The sequence below is a fragment of the Hevea brasiliensis genome, chromosome 9 (genome assembly GCF_030052815.1).
Source record: "Hevea brasiliensis isolate MT/VB/25A 57/8 chromosome 9, ASM3005281v1, whole genome shotgun sequence".
Classification (NCBI taxonomy): Eukaryota; Viridiplantae; Streptophyta; class Magnoliopsida; order Malpighiales; family Euphorbiaceae; genus Hevea; species Hevea brasiliensis.
Window position 1 is genome coordinate 23410110 of NC_079501.1, and position 22016 is coordinate 23432125.

Here is a 22016-nt window from a genome sequence, read left to right on the forward strand (position 1 = left end):
TACGTCAGACCTCCTCTTCTTGTTTTACTCGAAAAACAATAAAAGGAAAACACAAACCTGTGTAGCACTTTGAATGCTCAAAGTCTGATTCGTAGTGCAAACAAAGTAGTCATTGGGCTTCATTGCATCCTAGAGGCAATTCGCACATTAACACCCTAATTATACACAAATAATTTGGGAAGAATATAGCTTTGAGGAAAGTGGCATTGCTACAAGCCTTAGAGCTAAGATTGGTCTGTTTTGTTCTCAAGTAATTTTTATTTTATGTTCTACAGTATTCTGTTCTTACAGACCAGAGTATTGAATATTGGTTAGTTGTTAATTTGCAATCCACAGCGACAAGTAAATGATATCAGCTGGACCAAAGTGTTTGGTGGAACAAGATGAATGAAAGAATCTTTAACTCTTCCCAACTGGACAGTGGCAATATTCTGAAGAGGATCAAACATAAAGTTTTTGAATTTTCTAAGGCTCATAATCTGCTTCAGGTTGGGATTACAGTAACCATTTTCGCTGCAATAGGCGAAAGGAACGGGACAACATCAAGGGGATGAGCTTAAAGCTTACATAATCTTGAACCATGTACGAGGATAGCTAGCTCGAGCATTAGAGATATGAGATATGGGTTCAATGGAAAAATGAATTATACATGGTCATAAGACATGCACTTGTATCAAATAAATCCATCCCTATGGTGTGAGGGCATTTATCTTGTAATACATAGAGGTTGTGAGGCTGAGTTCAAAAAACTCTTTGATTAAAGCATTAGCTCTTATGAGAATAGGATTATTTAAATTAGAATAGGATTATAATTTAAAAAAATTGAATTTTTATACAATCTTTCTTTTTTTATAAATAATATAATATATTAAAAATATTTTTATTACTTCACATGTTTGCTATATATATATATATATATATATATATATATATATATATATATATATATATATATATATATATATATATATATATATATATGTCAAAATTATAAACAGTTATATATATATAATTATGTCAAAATTATATATATAAGTATAGTTATTAAAATGAATCCATGCAGTTATTATTTAAATTAGAATAGGATTATAATTTAAAAAAATTGAATTTTTATACAATCTTTCTTTTTTTATAAATAATATAATATATTAAAAATATTTTTATTACTTTACATGTTTGCTTCATATATATATATATATATATAATTATTTTTATTTCATAATTATTTTAAATATGTTAAATTAATAATTTATAATACACATAATTTTTATATAGTTTTTAAATACTTGATTTTATTCTTTTACTATAATAAAATAATTATTATTTACAGAACTTCCGTTGATAGTAATGTCATATCACTACTAATGTTCTACTCCTATATAGTAGCTTAATATTATGAAGTAAAAATCTATTTATACAACAAATTTAAACCTTTGTTTGCATTTTCCCGATTTTTTTTTTAATTTTTACAGTTTTGATGAAATTCCTTAAATTGAAAGCAATTTTATCAAACTAATTAAATTGGTTAAAATGTAGATTCATTTAAAATTAAAAAAAAAATTCAACTTGAATGATATCTTATTGAAAATAAGTAGGTAAATAAATAAGTATTAAATTTAGTTATTTAATTTAAAATTTTAATTTTAATATAACTTTAGTTTACAATAGTAAATTTAATTTAAAATCTACGATTACAAACATATTAATATAATACAAACAGTTTATATGAGTGTAGAAAACATTTCAAATTAAATGTATTTTTTTATCATCGCAAATTTAAATGTATTTAAGGCTTCATAGTAATATTAAAGGAGGAGGTAAAGCCTTAGTTAACTACATCATGATACTTCTATCTCTCTCAATTAATTTGGTTTCATACTCGGTCGTTCAACTATGGAAGCGATCTTTCTCATTAGAAGCTTGATGGAGAAATATAGAGATGGGAAGAAAGATCTACACATGGTTTTTATCGATTTGGAGAATGCTTATGATAGTGTTCCAAGAGATGTCTTATGGAATGTGTTAGAACAAAAGAGAGTATCTATTAGGTATATACAAGTGTTGAAAGATATGTATGAAGAAGCAACTACTATTGTGCGCACAGTGGGAGAGGACACAAGAGATTTTCCAATCTCAATTGGATTACACCAAGGATCAGCCATAAGCCCTTACCTTTTTACATTAGTTTTAGATGAATTGACGAAACACATACAAGAGAGTATTCCTTGGTGCATGATGTTTACGGATGATATTGTTCTGATAGATGAGACACAAGAAGGAGTCAATAGAAAGCTAGAGCTTTGAAGAAGTACTCCAGAGTCAAAGGGTTTTAAGTTAAGTAGAACGAAGACAGAATACATGTATTGCAAGTTCAGTGAAGGCCAAACTGGTGATAGGGAAGGAGTTAATTTGAATAGAGTAGTACTGTCCCAAAGTAATCACTTTAAATATCTAAGCTCAGTCTTTCAAGTAGATGGGCGATGTGAGGAGGATGTTAATCATAGGATTAAAGCCGAATGGTTGAAGTGGAGACGTGCCATGGGAGTTTTATATGATCATAAGATTCCCAATAAGTTGAAAGGAAAATTTTACCGTACAGCCATACGACCGGCTATGTTATATGGTAGTGAGTATTGGGCACTGAAAGAGTCATATACGTCTAAGATAAGAGTTGTAGAGATGAGAATGTTAAGGTGGATGAGTGGACATACTAGAATAGATAAATTCCGTAATGAGAGTATTAGAGAAAAGGTAGGAGTGGTGCCAATTGAAGATAAGTTGAGAGAAGGGAGATTGAGGTGATTTGGTCATGTGAAGCGTAGACATACGAAGGCTCCAGTTAGACAAGCAGAGCACATTAGGTTAAAGGATAGAAAAAAAAAAAAAGGGGGTAGACCTAAATTGACTTGGAGGAGAGTAGTACAACATGACCTAAAAGCATTACACATTTCTGAGGATTTAACTCAAAATCGTTTAGAGTGGAGAAAGCGAATCCATATAGTCGACCTCAAATTTTTTGGGATAAAGGTTTAATTGAGTTGAGTATTTTTTATAAAATTTTATATTTAATTAAAGTTAAATATAAATAAATTAAAAATTTTAATTTTATATAAACTCTAAAATTTTAAATTTAATAAATATAAAAGAGTATTACTTCAAATAAAAGAGTGTTATTTGAGGTGTAATTTGAAGTAATAACATTCAAATAAAAGAGACTCAATACTAAACCTAACTTGACAAGTAATAATATAAAAAACCAGTGTATACAATATTATCAACTTCAGCTGGCCTTGCCCTTTTAGGTATTGAAAGCCTCAAATCCTGCAACTTTTCCATGGTGGACACTCCCAAAATTGCAAATTCATATGTCCCAAAGTTCAGAACAATCCTTTTCTCTGACTCCATGCTCAAATAGGCCTCAATTTGGTTTGGTATAGCCAGGGACACCCACTGCCTGGAATTAAACATCCACCCCAATTCAGCAGGAATCGAATCAAACCCACGTGCCGAAAACACCAAAGAACTAGTCTCCACAGCATTCTCGTGAAATTTCATCTCCATTCTCTCCATAAACTCAGGCTCCCCAGATATATCTAAGTAATCACACCTAATAGAATTTTGGGCAGACACATTGAAATTGAAATTGAAATCAATGTTATACAAAGAATAGAATTAAGCATTAATGTAGAGTTTATAAGCGTACCCAGTCTAAGCACAAGCAGCAACAACGGGCTCACCATGAGGTAAAAGGGTCCAACGCAGTTGAGAATGAGCTTGGTTTGGGTGCAGAGATGACGGATGGAAGAAGGGTCAATAGTATCGGCTTTGAGGATAGGGATCGAAGGAGGAGTGTTGGGGGTGAGAAGCCCAATTGAGGGCATGAGTTATTTTAGTGGGGTTGCGACCGGCTAGTGCAAGTGATTTGAGGGGAGAAGAAGGGATGTTGAGGAACTTGAGGGCTTCTCTGACAACGTATTTGCCTGTAAAGCCTGAGGCTTCCAGGATTACTACGTCATAAGGAGGGGATGGAGATTGTCTTTGATCTTCCATGAAATTGGCGAGACAAAGAGCGGAAAGTTTGAGAAATTTCAAGTACTTGGATTGGTATATGTATATGCAACTGAAGCTTAAAATATTTGACTTAAAATCTACAACTGAAACCTAAAATCTTTGACTTACCATTCCAACGAAGAGGTTTTATCAAGTACTCTGATCACATGCACTCTTTCGACTCACGTCTCATAATTTATGAGTATCTATAATTTTCCTCCAATGAGACAATGAAAAAAAAATTCATGAGATGGGCATTTATTGCACATGATATAGGTATGCAGCACACAGTCCACAATGGCGAGCCAGACATTATGACACGAGGGAGTCGTATATAAAAATTATAAATATAATATATTCGCATACATGTGTAAGTGTATAATGTCACAGGAGTAAGTATTTGCTCACATCAAACTAGGCTTAAATTGTGCGGCACTTAGTCAATTGGCAAGACTAAATCAGCCTCTCAACTCAAGTAGTCTATATAAAATAGATTAAAATGGGTGAAAAAGGTAAAAGATGGTGAGAGTATGAAAATAAAGTGAAAAACACACTTGAGAGAAATTGAAAAAAAGAAAGTAATTTTATAACTCGAGAAAAATAGCTTTACAAGCCTAAAGCTTCACAAGAGAGCTAGAAAATTGACTAAGTATACAAGGAGCTTTGTGAATCACTCTATGCATGAAAATGAGCCTCAAGACCCCTATTTGTAGTGCTTTGGCCGAGTTAGAACTCCCTTTGGCAGCCAAAATTCGAAAATGGGCGGGTTGACAGAAAACTGGGGGTGAACCTAATTTTGGCGGGCTGCCAGCGCAGGTGAACCTCGTTTGGGCAGGCTGGCAGCCCGCGGGCACCTAGCTCCGGCGCAGATTTAAACCGCGCACGCCTGCAGCTCCCGCGCCCATTTGAACCTCGTTTCCACGCGCTTTCTCCCCTATCTCGCGCGCGCCTGGTGCCCAGCAACTCCCGCCTATGTTTGAACCTCGTTTCGCGCTTGGGAGGCCCGCCTACTGTTTCTGCACCCCCGCATTGTCACACCTTACCCCTCTATAAGGCATAACATGATCCCGTAGAATACCTAATGAACTACCGAACTTCACCTACCGATAACTCATTAAGTACCCTACAAGGGATTTTAAACAATTTTCTTACTTTTGACAAGTGGTGAACATTTTCTAATAGGTATTTAAAACATATGATTAAAAGTAAATTTAGTTAATATTTTTGGTCCATTTTATTTTTCTGCAAATTTTATAAAAATTTTGACAGAGTTCTGTCTGTATTTTGAGAAACCAGTTCTTCAAATATCTATAAAAAGCACTTCTAAAAATGTTTTCTCAACAACTACTTAAATTTCACAATCAAGCTCAATCCATTTCAACAACTCCACAATCATTTCAATCAATTTCTCAAGTTCAAAATTCAATAATCCTCAAAATACTAGCAATACATTCCATTCAAATTAAATAAAATAGTTTCACTCATATTTCATTAGAGACAAAACAATTTATATACATCCTTACAAAATTTACATCAATAGAAATACAAACTAAACTTTATTACAAACTTCATACAAAATTTATTCAAGCTGCTCAAGACCCATTTACATGTCCATACATTTATATGCAATACATATATCAAAAGAAATATTTATAATTAGGGTATAAATTATACCCGATGACTTCAAGCTGATAGCTCCTCACATCTCAGCAGCTCAGTCTGGTGCTCCTCTAGTCTCTAAATCTGCGACAGCAATAAAAGCTATCGCTGAGTATTAGAACTCAGTGGTGCACAACATACTAAAATAATCTTTATACAGAAATAAAATCACATTTATTCAAAATTTGAACTGAGCATGCGAGTTAAACACAAAACATAATTTATGAGATTTAATCCCAAACAATTTCATTTTGAAGTATCAAATCACATTTCATAAAACCCACAGTTAGATCATGCTATTCGAAACAAATAGAATCTCAATAGCCAAAAGCTAAAGAAAAGTCACATCACAAGGCTAGCTAGCTCAAATATATGGATATCCATTCACATCCTCTTCTACTGGCACACCTCAACACTTCTCCAGAGAAGGAATCAAAATTCGAAACTAATTACCCCCACTAATCGTGCTAGTGAGGTATTCAAATATATGGTCATGATACTGTGGTTTCAAAACTTATCTTAACAATTTGCTAAACATTGTCATTTCAAATATACACAATAACTTTCAACAATTTCAATTAAAGCATCATAAATAATGTCTCAATTCACTTTTTCAAATCATTCAAAACAATATGCAGCAAATAATTTACAAAAATTACACGTTGTGCACAAACCTCAAGCGAGTCGCCTCTTGGCCTCGACTCGGTTCCTCGGGTTCTTTCCCAGTATTCTTTCCAACTAAAACACACAATTTTATAATGTTTCAGTACTAGAACTTAACATAAATTCAAAATAAATTTAGCTTCACTTTTACCTGGCTCTAACGTGCTAAACTCGACGTTCTTGAAATTTTTGTGTTTCGGGTTACTATTCACTACACTATTCAAGTCAAATTGTTGAGTTTCTAAGGCTTAATAGGTATGGGAACTCCAACTTCACCCACATACCACATTTTGGTCACTAAATTTGTTGGTTTTGGTCATTTTCTCAAAACTTAGGTCTTTTAGACAAAATTGCCAATTTTCAGTTTTGGAGTCCTAAGTTGCACTGTTTCATTGGTCCTTTTACTGTTGGAATTTGGCAAAAATTTCTTCATAGAAAATGTTCCCTATTGTCTTAAGTTTATTCTCCTTTTTGAATCACTCCAATTAGAGTTTTGTAGCTCAAGTTATAGCCAAAATATAATTACTGTTCATGCTGCAGAATTTAGTTCTGTTGATTTATTACTCCAACTTCGTTCAGCAATTTGATCAAGTTAAGTCCATAATTTGATCTAATTTTCTTCATATGAAATGTTCTACTATGTTTTAGGTTTCCATCAGTTCAAGAATCACCTAAATCGGAGTTTTCTAGAGAGAGTTATAGCCATTGAAACTTTACTGTTCATATGGCAAATCTGCAGTTCTGGAGATTCAGTGACTCAACTTTGCTCAATAATTTGATTGAGTTAATGGCATAATTTGGGTTTGTGTTCTTCACAAAAGTTTTAGGCCTATATCTCATCTAACCACTAGTAAAATTTCAGGTCATTTTGACCTGCCTATCTCGAGTTATGACCAAATGAACAAATACTGTTCATTTGGTCAGTTTATACAGGGCAGCCTGCAATTTTCCAACTTTGGTCAATTTGTTCACTAGGTTTTGGTCACTTTTTGGGCATGCTTCCTAAATGAAAATTGTGTCATTTAGTGCCTATTTTCATTCCCAATTAGTCACATACCAATTGGACTTGTAAAATTTCATTTTTGGTCCCTCAAATTTGACTTTTGGTCATGCTGCATACTCAATCTGAATTTGGCTTTGATTCAAACACTTCTAACACACTTAATTAGGTTACAAATGACCATTTCTCACTTCATATTAGGTCAAAAACACCATTTACAAGTTTCTCACATTTTTTGTCTCTAAACCCTAATCTCCAAAACCCTAAGTTTGTCCAATCTTCACAATTCATGTAATCTAAATATACAATTCACATATTTAACATCTATTCACCAAGATTTCATGTTTAACCTAACTAAATACCATCAAAACCTTAGGGTCTCATGGCTGCCACATTCTCTCTTCCCTTATTTAAGCATGATTTCCTTTATTTCTCATGCAATTTCACCACACATAAACTTAAATTCATGAATTCAATAAGAATCTAAACTTGAAATTACACTTACCTCAATTTGAATTTGAGTTCTCTAATTTCCCTCTTCTTTTCTTCTTTCTTTGATGACCAAGTTTCTTCTCAAGTGACTAAATCAAGTTTTTGTGAAGCAAGTATGGAAGGATTTGAGGTTTAATGGTGGTTTCAAAGCTTGAAGCAAGCTTTAATGGAGGTTTGCAATGGTGAGGGAGAGAGAAGGATGGGAGGCGGCAACTTTGGGAGAGAAGACCAATTGATTTTTTTTTTTCTTTTCCTTTCTTTTTTATGTCTTATGAAAGACCACAATTCATTTTAATTAATTTATAAATTATGGGATTTATGGCATCATGCATGATGTCATGCATGATATCATATCCCTACACCTTTTTAACTTTTTCATTTTCTCTTTTTTTTTTCTATTAGTTCTTTAATTTAATTCTCAATCCCGAAGTTTTCTTTGCTCCGATTTTATTTGACAGTTAGGTCAGAAGTCAGCTCTCGGGGTCAATTGACCAAATTGCCCCTCGCCGGTTTATCCCGGTTTGCAATTAATTTCATATTTCTTCTGGCTTTCTTATCTAATTATTTGACTGGTTTAACAGTTCTTTTTCGTGATTTTCTCTTTTCCACTGTGTTTATAAGGGTCCTAAGGACCACGGCGTCACATTTTACGGTTCGAAATTTGAGTTTAAAACGACTTCGCAGTCGTTCCTGAGAAGGTCACCCATCATTGTGACTCTCGGCTCGTTTAACTTCTTATGTTCTGTTTTTCTTATTTATACTTAACTAATTGGATATTACTAATTATTTGTGTTTATAGTTTATCTAGTTGTCTTAAGTATGGTTCTAATCCCCTTAATTGTCCGGACCGACTCCGGTCACCGGAGTAGTAAAATATACCAGGCTATACAAATAGGGGTGTTACACGCATGGGCTTCCAGCCCATGCCCGCCTGCTATTTCTGCGAGCCAGGCCCACCTGTGAACCTCATTTTGGGCCTGGCTCGCCCACCTATTGCTCCCACACGCCCGATTGACCTTCGAGCCCACACTAGGCCTTCCTGAACCTCGTTTTGGGGCGCTCCTCAGCCCAGCACGCCCAACGCCCGCAGTGAACCTCATTTTAGAGCTTGGCTCGCAGACTTAACCTCATTTGCTCCTGCAGCAGCCCGGTTGCTCTCTAGCTCGCCCGGTAGGCCTGTTTGGCTAAAAATTCTATTTTTGCCCGTGTTGCCTACCATCAACACGTACCTCCCTCTTGCCCCCACAAGGAATTACACCCATCGAACCTCACTCTACAGGTAACCTTGCGGAAAAAAAAATTGAAATTTTGGGAGCTCATTTGTGAGGGTGTGACAATAAACATAGGATGGGAGGGAGGGAGAATATTGATTTTGTCAAAATTTTTTTTTATTTTTTAAATTAATTATAATTATATTTTTATTATTTAAATTAATTTTATATTTATTAAATTTAAAATTTTAAAGTTTATATAAAATTAAAATTCTTAATTTATTTATATTTAATTTTAATTAAATATAAAATTTTATAAAAAATAATTAATTAAAATAAAAAATTAAAAAATAAAAATTATTAATATTACTATAAAGCCTTAAATACATTTAAATTTGTGATGATAAAAAAATAACATTTAATTTGAAATGTTTTCTACACTCATATAAACAATTTGTATTATATTAATATGTTTGTAATGGTAAATTTTTTTAAATTTACTCTAGTAAACTAAAGTTATATTAAAATTAAAATTTTAAATTAAATAACTAAATTTAATACTTATTTATTTACCTACTTATTTTCAATAAGATATCATTCAACTTGAATTTTTTTTTTAAATGAATACAATATTACTCTCAATCTACATTTTAACCAATTTAATCAGTTTAATAAATTTGCTTTTAATTTTAAGAATTTCATCAAAACTGCCAAAAATAAAAAAAAAAAAATCGGATAAATGCACACAAAAGTTTAAATTTTTTGTATATTTAGATTTTTACTTCATCCGCCTTATAAAGAAATTTATTTTAATTTTTAAACATATTCTTCCATTTATATTTTTAAAACTTATTATTATATTTTTTTATTATATTACTTTTTATTTATAATTAAGTTAATATTATATTTAATAATATATCATATAACTTTCATAAAATATGATGCAAAAAAAAAATGATAATTCTTAAATTGATAAATATTTTTATTTATATAATTAATTAAAAATATATTAAAATTTAAAATATATTAAAATTAAAAATATTTTTAATATATTATATTATTTATAAAAAAAAGGAAGATAGTATAAAAATTCAATTTTTTTAAATTATAATCCTATTCTAATTTAAAAAATAACTGTATGGATTCATTTTAATAACTAAGAAATTTAAATATCATTTATTAGATAATTTTTTATTTTTGTCTTTTTTTTTATTTTTTGATAATATTAAAAACATACTAAATCTTATTTATAATAGATATAATAGAACTTTAATTAATTAAAAATCTTGCTTATCTAAAAAATTTAATTAAAGTTGTAATATATTATTATTATTATTATTATTATTATTATTATTATTATTATTATTATTTACGCAGAGACGGATCCAAGGGGCCAATAGGACCCTAGTCCTTCGCAAGGTTAAAAAAAAATTAATTTTAGTTTTGAAAAAAAAAAAGAGATTAATAAATTATTTTTCAAAATTAGCCCCCAATAAATAAATTTGTTATGTAAGTGTAACGATCGGGCTCTAACTATTAGTGAAATTGTCCGCTTTGGTCATAAGCCTTACGGTTTTGTCCCATAGAAGGAATGGAGAACTTTCCAGGAGGTCACCAATCCTAAGATCTCTATCAAGCGAACACGCTTAACCTAGAGTTCTTCTAACTTTTCAAGCCATTCCATTAAAAGGCGCCTCTAGTGATTAGTTCTTCCATCTTATATAAAGGTCCCTTAGTCAACTTTCACATCGGCACAGCACGGAGATAGTCTTGGGTTCAAAAAGTAATGATATATAAGATGATGTAACTAATCACTAGAGGTGCGCCTTTTGGTGGAATGGCCTGGAGAGTTGGTAGGAAGTTCTCCATTCCATCTATGAGACAAAATCGTGAGGCTTATGGTCAAAGTGGACAATTCCTCTAGTGATTGGAGCTCGATCGTTACAGTAAATTAATTTATTAAGCACGTGTTTTTTTTTTATTAAAATTTTAAAAGATTTATTACATAATTTTTTATTCCATAATAATTTTAATATATATATATATATATATATATATATATATATATATATTATTTACATTTAAAGATATTTTTTATTCATATATAGTTTGGCCTCTCCAAAGTGTTAATTATATATCCATTTAAAGCTTGCGTCTGTCACTGCTCTCCATAAATCTAAATACTACATTTGACATGTACGTGCCATGCATTGGCTTTATTTATTTATTTTTTTACTTTGTCTAAATTTTCTTTATTATTTTCTTATATTTATTATTTCTTTTTTATACTTTAATATGTCAATTAATACAAAAGATTATTAAATTATAATATTTAACGTTATAGTGAAATTTAAACTTTTTAAAAGGGAAAAAGTAAAATATCATTAACAAGAATGCAAGTATCATTTTTCAAAAGTATGATTCTTGTTGATTCATAGTCGATTTGTGATAATGTATGGGCATAAACCAATTTTAGTGTCTTTTGAACTTTCATATGTGATCAACCATGCAACAAATGACAAGAGAGAGAGGAAATAAAGAGTGAAAAAAAATGAAAATTTTATTTTTAATGAATAAAAAATTATATTTTAATTTAAATTTTCACTAATTTGATCATAAAAGTACAATCAATTTCAGAAATTTAATTTAAATTATTAAAATTAAAGGTTGTAATTAAAAGGTAAATGTACAAAAATGTTAAATTTTTTATGTAATTAGATTTTATTTTATTTTTTAATTTGATACTTCTTTAGTTAAATTTAATATAGTAACATGAATTATTTTTTTATTTTTTATTTTTAAAAGACAATATTTTTATTTATTATTATATAAAATGTTAATATCTTAAAATTTTATTCTAAATATTTTTATTACAAAATATTACCATCTAAAATTTCAATTAAAAATTTTAAATTGCTTTTTAAAAGTTATTTATATATTAAAATTTAACTAAATTTATTTTAATTATCATTTATAAAAATATATTAAATTGTTAATTATTATAATAATATATTATTTTAAGATTATATTTAAAAATTATTAATTTTATAAATATTTAATATTATATTTATTAAATTTCAGTTAAATTTCGAGCAAATATTAAATTCTTGAACCTCTATGGCCCATTTTAAGAACATTTTCTAGAACTGAACGTTAAAATCTTTGACTTGTGATTCCAATGAGAAGTCCAATTAAAAAAAAAAAAAAAAAAATCATGAGATCAGATAGCACATGATGTACCACAATGCAGAAATGGGTTGGCGTGTACAACCAACTGCGACTGGCAAGTGGCATGATGGCCTGCGTTTGTAAATAAATAATTAAGAGTTTTATTTTTTTCAATAAAGATGAGATTCAAACACTAGCAGCAAAAATAAAAATACAAACTATCTTCAGCTAAAAGTAAGGCTAAGTGGGGTGGAGGGACATACAGCTTATCATAATAGAGAGTTTTCTGCCAAGTCATATTTGCAAACCAGTTAGCACTTCTGTTATTTGATCTAGGAATTAATCTAATAACAAAAGAAGGAAAAGGGTTTACATAATCTCTAATGTCTTAAACAACTACTGCTATTTCCCACGGAATGAGAGAAAAAGGCCTACTGCAAAAGCTGCTGCGAATCTGTTTCAAAATAACAGATTGAAAACTGAAGACTTTCGTTGCATTTTTTTTTTTGGCCAAAAAAAAAATCTATATCTATATCTTATTTATAAATTTAAGGAAGTCTAGTCTAGGAAATGTTCACACCTTTCTCATGCTCATTTAGCTCTATTAGACTGTATCCATGAGTCCTCCTCAGACCTTTCTCCTTGGTCATAGATCTTATTTTGGCCGCCACATCCCATTTTCCACCATCTGCATACAAATTCGACACCAATATATAAGCACTAGCATTCTCAGGTTCTAAATCCAGAAGGTTTTTTCCTATCATCTCCCCCATCTCTGTATTTCTATGCACTCGGCAGGCAGCAAGCAAAGCACCCAATGCCTGAGCTCTTTGTCTCGATGGCAAGAATTTAACCAAATTATATGCTTCTTCAAGCTTTCCTGCTCTGCTTAATAAATCCACCAAACAGCTAAAATGCTCTTCACATGGTTTTATAGAATATTCCTCAGTCATGGACCTAAAAGTATGTAGACCATCTTCTACCAAGCCTGAGCGGCTGCAAGCAGCGAGCAGGGAAGTAAAGGTTACCTCATCAGGTTCTATGTTTTCCTCCTTCATATGTGCAAACAGTTTGAGAGCATTCACACAGTCCCCATGCATTCCATATGCTGCAATCATTGCGTTCCATGATGTTGTACATTTTTTGGTTGCATTCTCAAAAAGATTTCTCGCCATATTTAGTTTTCCACACTTGGCATACGTTGTAATCAGAGAATTGATAACAGGGATGTCTCTCTTAAAAAAAGCACGATACAGATGACAGTGAACTTCCTTTGCCAGGCTTAAATGCCCGAGCTGGCAAAATGCCTGAAGCAGAATTGTTAGAGCAACTGAATCATGCTCAACCTTTTCTCTTTGTATCAACCTAAACAAGTCAATCGATTCATTAGCTTGCCCATGTTGTATATAACCCCTCATCATAGACGTCCATGACACCAAGTCCCTGTTTCTTAACTGGTTGAAGACTTGTCTTGCATAGGATATACAACCGCAATTTGCATACATGTGAATGATTTGATTGGCAACCTCTACATTCAAGTGAAACCCTTGTCTTAACACATACCCATGGACACACCTTCCTTGTTTCTTGTCTTTCAGATTAGATAATGCACCAAGTACATTCAAGATGGAACCTATATTTGGCTTGATACATTTTCTAACCATTTCAGTGAAAGTCTTCACGGCTTCACTAGCAAATTCATTGTAAAGACAACCTGCCATCATTACATTGCACAAAATAACATCCCTTGCTTCTATTCTGTTAAATAATTTGCTGGCTTGGATTAAGCAGTTGCATTTAGAATACATATCAATCAGGGCAGTCATAGCCACTAAATCAAGATGGAATCCCGTTCGAATGATAAAGCAATGGATGCTCTTCCCTTCCCTTAAATATGCCAAATCAGCACAACACAAAATCCCATTTGCTAACGCAATCAGATCAGGCAGGATGTTTTCTTGCACCATGAAATAGAAAAGATTCAATGCTTCCAAAGGTTGCCCCATTTTATGATAACCAGCAATCATTGCATTCCAAGAACCTATTTTTCTTATCTTTATTTTGCCAAAAATGCAGGCTGCATTTCTGGGAGCCCCGCATTTGATATACATGTCCATGAGAGTAGTTTCGAGCACCTCATCTGAGCAACCAATTCCACGTCTAATAGCATAGCCATGTATCGAAAGACCCTCATGTAGCAATTCCAACTGTGCTGCCGCCTGAAGTAAGCTCACTAAAGTCACCCGATTAGGATCCAGCTTTTCTTGCTGCATATTACCAGCAACCCAAAAAGCCCCATAAGCACGGTGATCACCTATTTTCGCGTACCCAGTTATCATCGATGTATATACAACGACATCTTTTGGCGTTATTTCATCAAACACTTTATACGCATCATCAACATCACCATACTTCGCATAGAGCAAAATAAGTGAAGAACCCACAAAGGAATTTGCGTTCAATCCAAACTTAAAAGCATCCACGTGAACTCCCCTTCCAAAATTTAAACAACCAAATTCAACACAACTCTTCAAACAAATCATAATCACCGAACTGTCCAAACATATACTTCTTTGCCTCAAATTCAAATACCGCCATTGAACTTCTTTGTAGTGACCAGCTCTAAAATACCCAACAAGAACTGAATTCCAGAGAGAGAGACTGTTATTGATGATTCTATTAAATACCCATCTCGATTCAGCTAAAAGATCAAACTTTGCATAGCAAGTTATAAGCTTAGAGCACAAAAAACTAATGTCGCCAAGCCCATGAACAAAAATGGAAGCATGCAGTTTCTTTAGAGAGAAAATATCTGAGCAATTCTCTAAGCAAAAGGCGAACTTCTCTGATATGGATATGGGATGGGAGAGTGGGCCTCTGCTAAAAGTACACAGACGTCGTCTACAAGATTTGATGGGCAGGCTAAAGAATGAATTCATGTTTAAGCAAAGTACAAAAGAAAACTCGTTTTTCAATTGATGTAATCAATCCCAGAAGGAATAAAGCATTGTAAAGTGGCATTTCAGACAACTATCAGAAATCTTTGCTTTTCCAATAATCTAAAGAAACTGATGTTCAGAAATATTTACTATATTATTGTCCTAATATAGCTCCAGCAACTGATTTCTAAAGCTTGCCGCTAGAAGTCGTTACAGTGTTTTGTAGAGAACGATGCCGTTCAAAGGACGAAGTTTTATTACCAGTCAGCCGCATTTTAATTACAAAATATTTTCAGGCTTGGCTTAATTGGTATATTTATTTTTTTATATGTTTAAAATTTAAATATACGTTAAATTATTTATTTTATATATTAAATATATATCATTTTACAAAATATGCACATTTTTTTTTCCAATTGGATAATTTTTGGAAGAAAATGACATTGAATATTCTATGAAAAACATGACCATTTAAGCAATCATCAAGGTGATATAATTATAATATACAAAAGCAGCTCCTCAAGCAGGAAAAATAACATACACATTAACTCTTGAATTCAGGGAATGTGAGGTTCCCCAACTTCCAAACCATGTCTTTTAATCTATATCACACACTAAGCTGGAATTAAATATTATTGAAGAAAAAAAAAATCAGTTTTATGTCAATAAGGATCAATATAACTTATTTTGCAACTAGAGAAGCAAGCACACCCTGAATGCTGAAAATTGAAGGATACCGAATTGAAAATCAAGAAAGAAAGCATGTACAATGTGGATCTTCCTGGCCTGAAAAATTTGACAGGCGAAGCCATTTGAACGCTCTCAACAGGCCTGAAAAATTGAAGGGTCTTCCTGTACAATGTGGAAAACCTTCAACATCATTTGAACTCTCTCTCTTTATTGTAATGGAAAAGGAGGATGATTAATCGGACATCTCTGTCTTGGCGGACGCCTTGTCCTCTTTCCCCATCCTGTTAGTCTAGTCTCCTCAAGTACCAGCTCCCCGCATTTAGGTTGCAGGGTCTGAGGTGGGCAAACTGCAGTTACTGCAGGGGAGGTAGCATTAGCCCCTAAACGCTTTCTCCCCCTCCCTCCTTTGCCCCTAGGAGAGTTCCTCTGTGAGAAACTTGATTGCCAAATGCCACCCGTTGCCTTAATAAGCCCTTCGATGGTCTGAAGATCCTCAGCCACATCATTCCTGGACAGAGAGGCAAGACCAGGAAGTACATCCCTTTGAAAGTCCTTCCGCTGCCTTCCTCTTCTTGCCTGACCTCTCCGAGGTCGTCTTAGCAGTATGACTTCATCCTTTGAGTTCTCTATAGTCTGAGGCTCACAGTGATACTCTTCTAACTTGGCTTCTGTCAAATTTAGCGTCATATACTCAAAATAATCGACACCATTTGGCAAGGAATCTCCACGATCTGTACTATCTGTACCAGCTAAAACTGATACATTATTCTCAACCTCAACCTTGTAAGAAGTAATTATCTCTGCAAACCATTTAAGGGATTCACTCACTGAAGCTTCCACTTGGTGATGACTGGTATCATCTTGAATATCATGCGCACATGATGATGAGATGGCAATTAGGACCTCAGCTGCATCCTTCAGAAAGCCTTCATTAAAGTCCCTTGATTCATCATTTATTGAGTCAAATGGTTCTTTAAGTTTGCTCTCTACAAATTCACCTCCAGAAGTAATATCTATTTCACTGTCCAGAACTATTGGTGCCTCCAAATCTATCTCAAGTGCAACCTTCACCTTAGTTTGTGGAGAGAAAGGTGTTGGTTGAGCCTCTTCTTCAGTCACACTCACATTCAAATCAATGTGATTTCTTAAATTATCACTACAATCAACTGATCCCTCTTCTGCAACCAGACTCTTTGAGTTTTGTGTCTCTCCAGATTCAGATGGCATAGGATCATGATTTAGATCAGCAAGAAGTGACCCAGCTTTAATAGAATAAGCACCTTTAATTTCCAAAGCACAACCTCGCTCCGAGAAAGAGCTTACAGATGGCAAGTCCTTGGACATTTGCTTTTCAAAAATAGGAATTCCAAGAATTTTACCACTGCTTGGACAGTCACCAACTTCAGTTCTTCTGTCCTCAGCAACATGGACATTGGAATCTGTCATCAGTGACGAATCCTGAATCAAGCTTTGAGAGGGGTTCTTCATTGTTTCAGCTTTGATGGCAAAATGCTGAGAATTTACCTGATGAGAACCATTCCTTTCTTTGGAATTTTTTCCATTACAAAATGAAATATCTCTAAGCCAAGAAAACCCTCCTTTTGGATTTTCTTCCTTCTTTGTACCATCAACAAATATTAGTTTTGAATCAGAAAAAATTGCTTCATTCTGGCAACTTTTTGGAAGAACTGCATTTGCTACCTCTGAAGACTTTGAATTCCCCATCCAGCCCGAGCCACCAAAGTTATGTGTAGGACCATGTTGGGGAATTTGTTCAGAAGCAGAATTACTATCACCGAAGCCATTCGGGTAGCCAAAGCCTACTGATCCATGGCACACCTGAGATTCCTTGGAATCCAACTGAGAAAAAAGGCATGAGCTATTTTGGTAGGATGGTTCAGCTTTCAAACTTGAAACCAATTTTACATTGTTATTAACAAGTGAACCATTCCCTGTAACTTCATGGCCATGCATCAATGTGGTTGAACCATTATCTGGTTTAGGAAAAGCACCATAGCAAGAATTTCCTGGAACAGATGTCAGATTCTGTGTCCAGCTAGCTGGATGTTTCTTCCAAGATGAAATGGAGGATGACTCAGAATTAGCAACACTTGATTGAGGAACGAGTGGCTGTAGAGTATCTGAAGCTACAACAGATGCATCATGATTGGCTTCAGAGATTTCCGCACCAAAAATTGTCTTCCTTGTTGGTTTCTCCCTCCTGTTCTGATCCGGCTCTTGGGCTTTCTGGCATCCAACTTGTGATGATTCACATATTGCAGGCAAATAATCACACTTAAAACCTTCATTCTGAGGACTTTTTTTGCTTGTAGTTTGGCCTGAAAAGGGAACCAAATCAAATAAATATATTGCAAGAAGGAAAAAGAAGGCCATATGTTGAACAATAAATAAGAAAGAAGAATTTCATTATTCAGTTGGCCTGTAACTTGCTTATGCATGTACATGCAAGCACCACACACAGTGGACATGAAATACATATACATGCACCATAGAAAATATTGCTGAAAAAGTCCTTACCAGGGTTAAAAGTGAAAGGCGACCATTCCTTTTGTCTCTTTTCATCCTCTAAATGCTGATTACGTAAGTTAACTCCCTCATACTTTTCTTTAGGTGGGCTTTGGGAAGTTTCCTTAGCCAAAAAACCTGAACAAGAACTTGCAGAAAGATCTATCCTTTGTATCCCTTCTCTAAAGGAGATAAAATTGTCTAGAATATCAACAGAAGCTGTACCAGATGCTTCCTCAATCTGGACAGGTTCATTCAGATCAGTGAAACCCAAGTTCCGCTTTAAATTCATATTGGAACTGGAAGCATCTCCATTGCAAATAGAGTAAGCTCCACTGTGAGTAGACAAGTTGCCATTTTTCTCACAAGCAATATCACAATTCCTATTAGCAGGACAACTTTCCACCCCTGACCCTCCAGACGCCCCTTGTTCTTCCTCTTCATCATTCATGTATTCATCAGCTGGAAGTTCAAGGTCAAACAATCTTCTCTGGAGATTCTTGCGTTTAAATTCAAGAGATTCATACTCCTTAGACCTCGAACCATTTTGGGTAGAACCACAACCAGATTGCAAGATCTTCACATTCATGGAACTGAAGTATGATTGGATACTATCAGCACCTGATGCAGATGGTATATGATGACTAAAATCCACCAGAGGCAAACTAGAATCCTGCCACCTGTTTTTGTCATCTAGAGATGGAAAGGCCAAAAAACTCGATTGCGATGTCCCCATGGGTTTGAGGTGTTTCTGTGGTTGCTCACTTCTCACTTCATTCATCATCTCCATTTGTATTTTATAAAGACGGTGCAGTTCATGGAGCTGGATGATCAAATGACATATAAATAAAATAGTAGAAAGCAACTTGAGCTCTAAAAGCTCTTATGCCAAAAATGCCATTTATATTTCTTTATTTCCATAAATTAAAAAAAAAAAATTATGATCCAACTTTTTAGATAAATATATTAAATTTGAAGTAAACCAGTATACCTGCTTCCTGAATATGGTTTCATGCTTCAATATAGTTTGCCTCAACTGTTCCTTATCATATCCCAAGTATCCATCTATTGCCGGCCTTGCTGTGAATATGTCATAGTACTGCCCAAAGGTTTTGTTTTCATGATGAGAAGGCCAGGTAACATTGCCAGTACCGTCGTTTAAATCCCTCATGGGATAATATCCTGATAGATACATCTTAGGCTGCATTTTAGTACCCATTCCTGCAAATGACTTTAGAAACTCTAAATTAACATAAAGAAAGCAGAGTTCAAAGAAATGCAAGAGAAGAATAAGCACATCAACCAAGATGAGTTTTTATATACTGAGAACATAGCAATTGAATATTAGTCACTTGCAGAATATTGAAAGGAAATCCAAAACCAGACTTAAAAGGCAAACTACGGACATGCAATCATACAACTACCGAAGAATCCGATATTAAAAGTGCATTATCATTGCAATTGGCAGAGAGTTTGCTTCTCCTCACATGTGTTTTCCTTGACAAGAACTGACTTCATAGCAATTACTTTAACCTCTGTTTATGATGACCATCATTAATGCTAATACAACAATTGAATAACTCATTGCAAATAGATATTTGTGTCACCTGGTAATTTAGTCAAACTCTCATCCAATATCGTTGTTACAATATTTAAACTTTAAAGACACAACATAAGCACAGACAATGCCTTTCTGGATGAGTCAAGTAAATAATTGCACCTACAGTTGAAGTCGAACCAACTGAGAGAGATCAACAGATTTCTTTTCAGAAGCAATTCATCCTTCCAAAAGGCAGCTTACAATTCATTTCAATGCTACACTCTCCGTGTGTTTTTTCATTCAATTACTAATTTATATATGCTTGTAGCGTCAAGATGTAAACTGGAAGTAAGAAAAAAGAAAAATAAAAAGAAAGAACAAAGTCACCCCCAGATGCCACCTCAATGGAAACAATTGCAGACAGATGTACTTTAAAGCTAGCTAATAGATTGAGCTGCATTGAATAAGTGGGAATGTTATACCACTTGAAACACCAATTTGGCCGGCTACTCAAGGGAAAGTTCCATAATGAAATCTATACAATTAACGGTAGGACTTGAACAATTTAGAACCTAGAACCATTCAGCGAAAACAAGATTGTTGAAAAGCTAAAGCATTAGTCAGAAAGCCAGAATCCAGTGCTTAAATCACCATAAGTTTTAAAAAAAAAATGTCTATACTCTATATGCTAATACCAGGGAAACCTCCCAAAAAAATTAAACATAAAATAGAGAGAGAGAGAGAGAGAGAGAGAGAGAGAGATGAAAGAATGAAATTTCCCTATTCATAAATTCTGTGTGTAAGACAATGATTTGTTCCAAATCATAATTGAAGTCAATTTCACTTAAAAAAAAAATCAACTTCAAAACAAGAATCATCACATATCAAGCCACAAAAAGGAATCAAAAGATTCTCTAAATAAGAAGGTACTAAATAAATAATTAAATTGCATCAAATCCCCACTTCACAGAACCCATCAGTGAAAACAGCTACAACACTAACAATGATCAGTTTACATAAAGGAAAATATGCATAAAACCAATTACCCAAGTCAAATCACACAATAATACCGAATCAACAAGCATAATAAACAGAGAGAAACAAAACTCCAGATAAAACAAAACCCTTATAGTAAGAATTCGAACACCAATTATCCAAGCGAAAATGAAGAAAGGACTTACCTTACAGCATCCTCCACCACTACTACCACCACCACCATATATAAAACCTCCCCTATGAGTTCTCAAGAAACTCGGCTAGCTCCATGAAAATTGCTAGTGCCAGCCCAACAAAAAACAAATTCACAAAGACCCCAACAACCCAGAAAAAAGGTTGGGTGACTCTGCACAGCTCTTGAAGAATTTTGAATCATCCCCAGACAAAACAACATATAGAGAGAAAATAACTCAGATCTGCTGGGCCAGTATCTGATATGTGAGGATAGAGAGATCCCCCACAATCCCAGAGGGAGAGAGAGAGATCTTTCCTCTAAACACAAAGTCTCCTCTCAAAGAAACAATGACTTCAAATTTGTCAACTTGTGGTCTCCTATTATTCTAATACGCTTTGCTTCACCTATAGCTTTGGTTCAATGATTTCTTCTGTTTCACTTTTCTTCTTTTTTTTTTCTTTTTTATTAAATTTCCCCCTCAAATTTTCTTTTTTATATTATGGGTTTTTGAGGATGTGAAAGATATGGGACATTTGTTTTTCACATTTTCTAGATTCTCTCTACCTTCCATGCTTTTTGGGTACACATAATATTATAAGTACTTGTAGAAAAATGCAGACACCTGGGTTTACTCTAACAACAACTCAACAGTTTCCAAAAGTAGCTGACCCCCTTCAATGGGATTTTTCTGCAAATATCTAACCCCTACTCTCTCTTCAAGCGCGTGAAAACCAATATCCACAAGACTACACTTGGGTCGTGTTGTGTGTCTGTCCACTCTCCTACTAGGAGAGTGATAAGAGATTTGGTCTCCATTAGTGGGGGGATGCTTGAGGTGTTATTGTAATTTTCAGTACAGGAATGAGATGTTGGAGTATTGCTTTTGTCCGTTTGTTTAAGTTTTGAT

General features: G+C 33.7%; 2 protein-coding genes and 1 long non-coding RNA gene across 5 annotated transcripts; all 3 read right to left on the bottom strand.

Moving 5' to 3' along the window:
* Positions 1-3115: 3115 nt before the first annotated feature.
* On the bottom strand, positions 3116-4210 carry LOC110664048 (uncharacterized). Its single transcript, XR_009151335.1, has 2 exons — positions 3704-4210; positions 3116-3607 (listed from the first exon to the last, which is right to left on the bottom strand). It is a non-coding gene; the product is annotated as an uncharacterized LOC110664048 (long non-coding RNA).
* An 8170-nt stretch (positions 4211-12380) lies between these two features.
* On the bottom strand, positions 12381-15432 carry LOC110663610 (pentatricopeptide repeat-containing protein At4g21300). Its single transcript, XM_021822988.2, has one exon. It carries the CDS (start codon positions 15180-15182, stop codon positions 12807-12809), a length of 2376 nt encoding a protein of 791 aa, XP_021678680.2. The 5' UTR covers positions 15183-15432; the 3' UTR covers positions 12381-12806.
* Positions 15433-15701: 269 nt separating this feature from the next.
* LOC110663621 (uncharacterized) lies at positions 15702-21678 on the bottom strand. Of its 3 annotated transcripts, XM_058153466.1 has the most exons (5): positions 21120-21678; positions 20123-20280; positions 19390-19629; positions 18411-19221; positions 15702-18211 (listed from the first exon to the last, which is right to left on the bottom strand). In XM_058153466.1, exons 3-5 carry the CDS (start codon positions 19615-19617, stop codon positions 16080-16082), a joined length of 3171 nt encoding a protein of 1056 aa, XP_058009449.1. In that variant the 5' UTR covers positions 19618-19629; positions 20123-20280; positions 21120-21678; the 3' UTR covers positions 15702-16079. The 3 variants fall into 3 exon arrangements, with proteins under 3 accessions (XP_058009449.1, XP_021678698.2, XP_021678690.2); XM_021823006.2 differs by lacking the exon at positions 20123-20280; XM_021822998.2 differs by lacking the exon at positions 20123-20280 and having other exon boundaries at positions 19390-19619; positions 21120-21677.
* Positions 21679-22016: the final 338 nt, after the last annotated feature.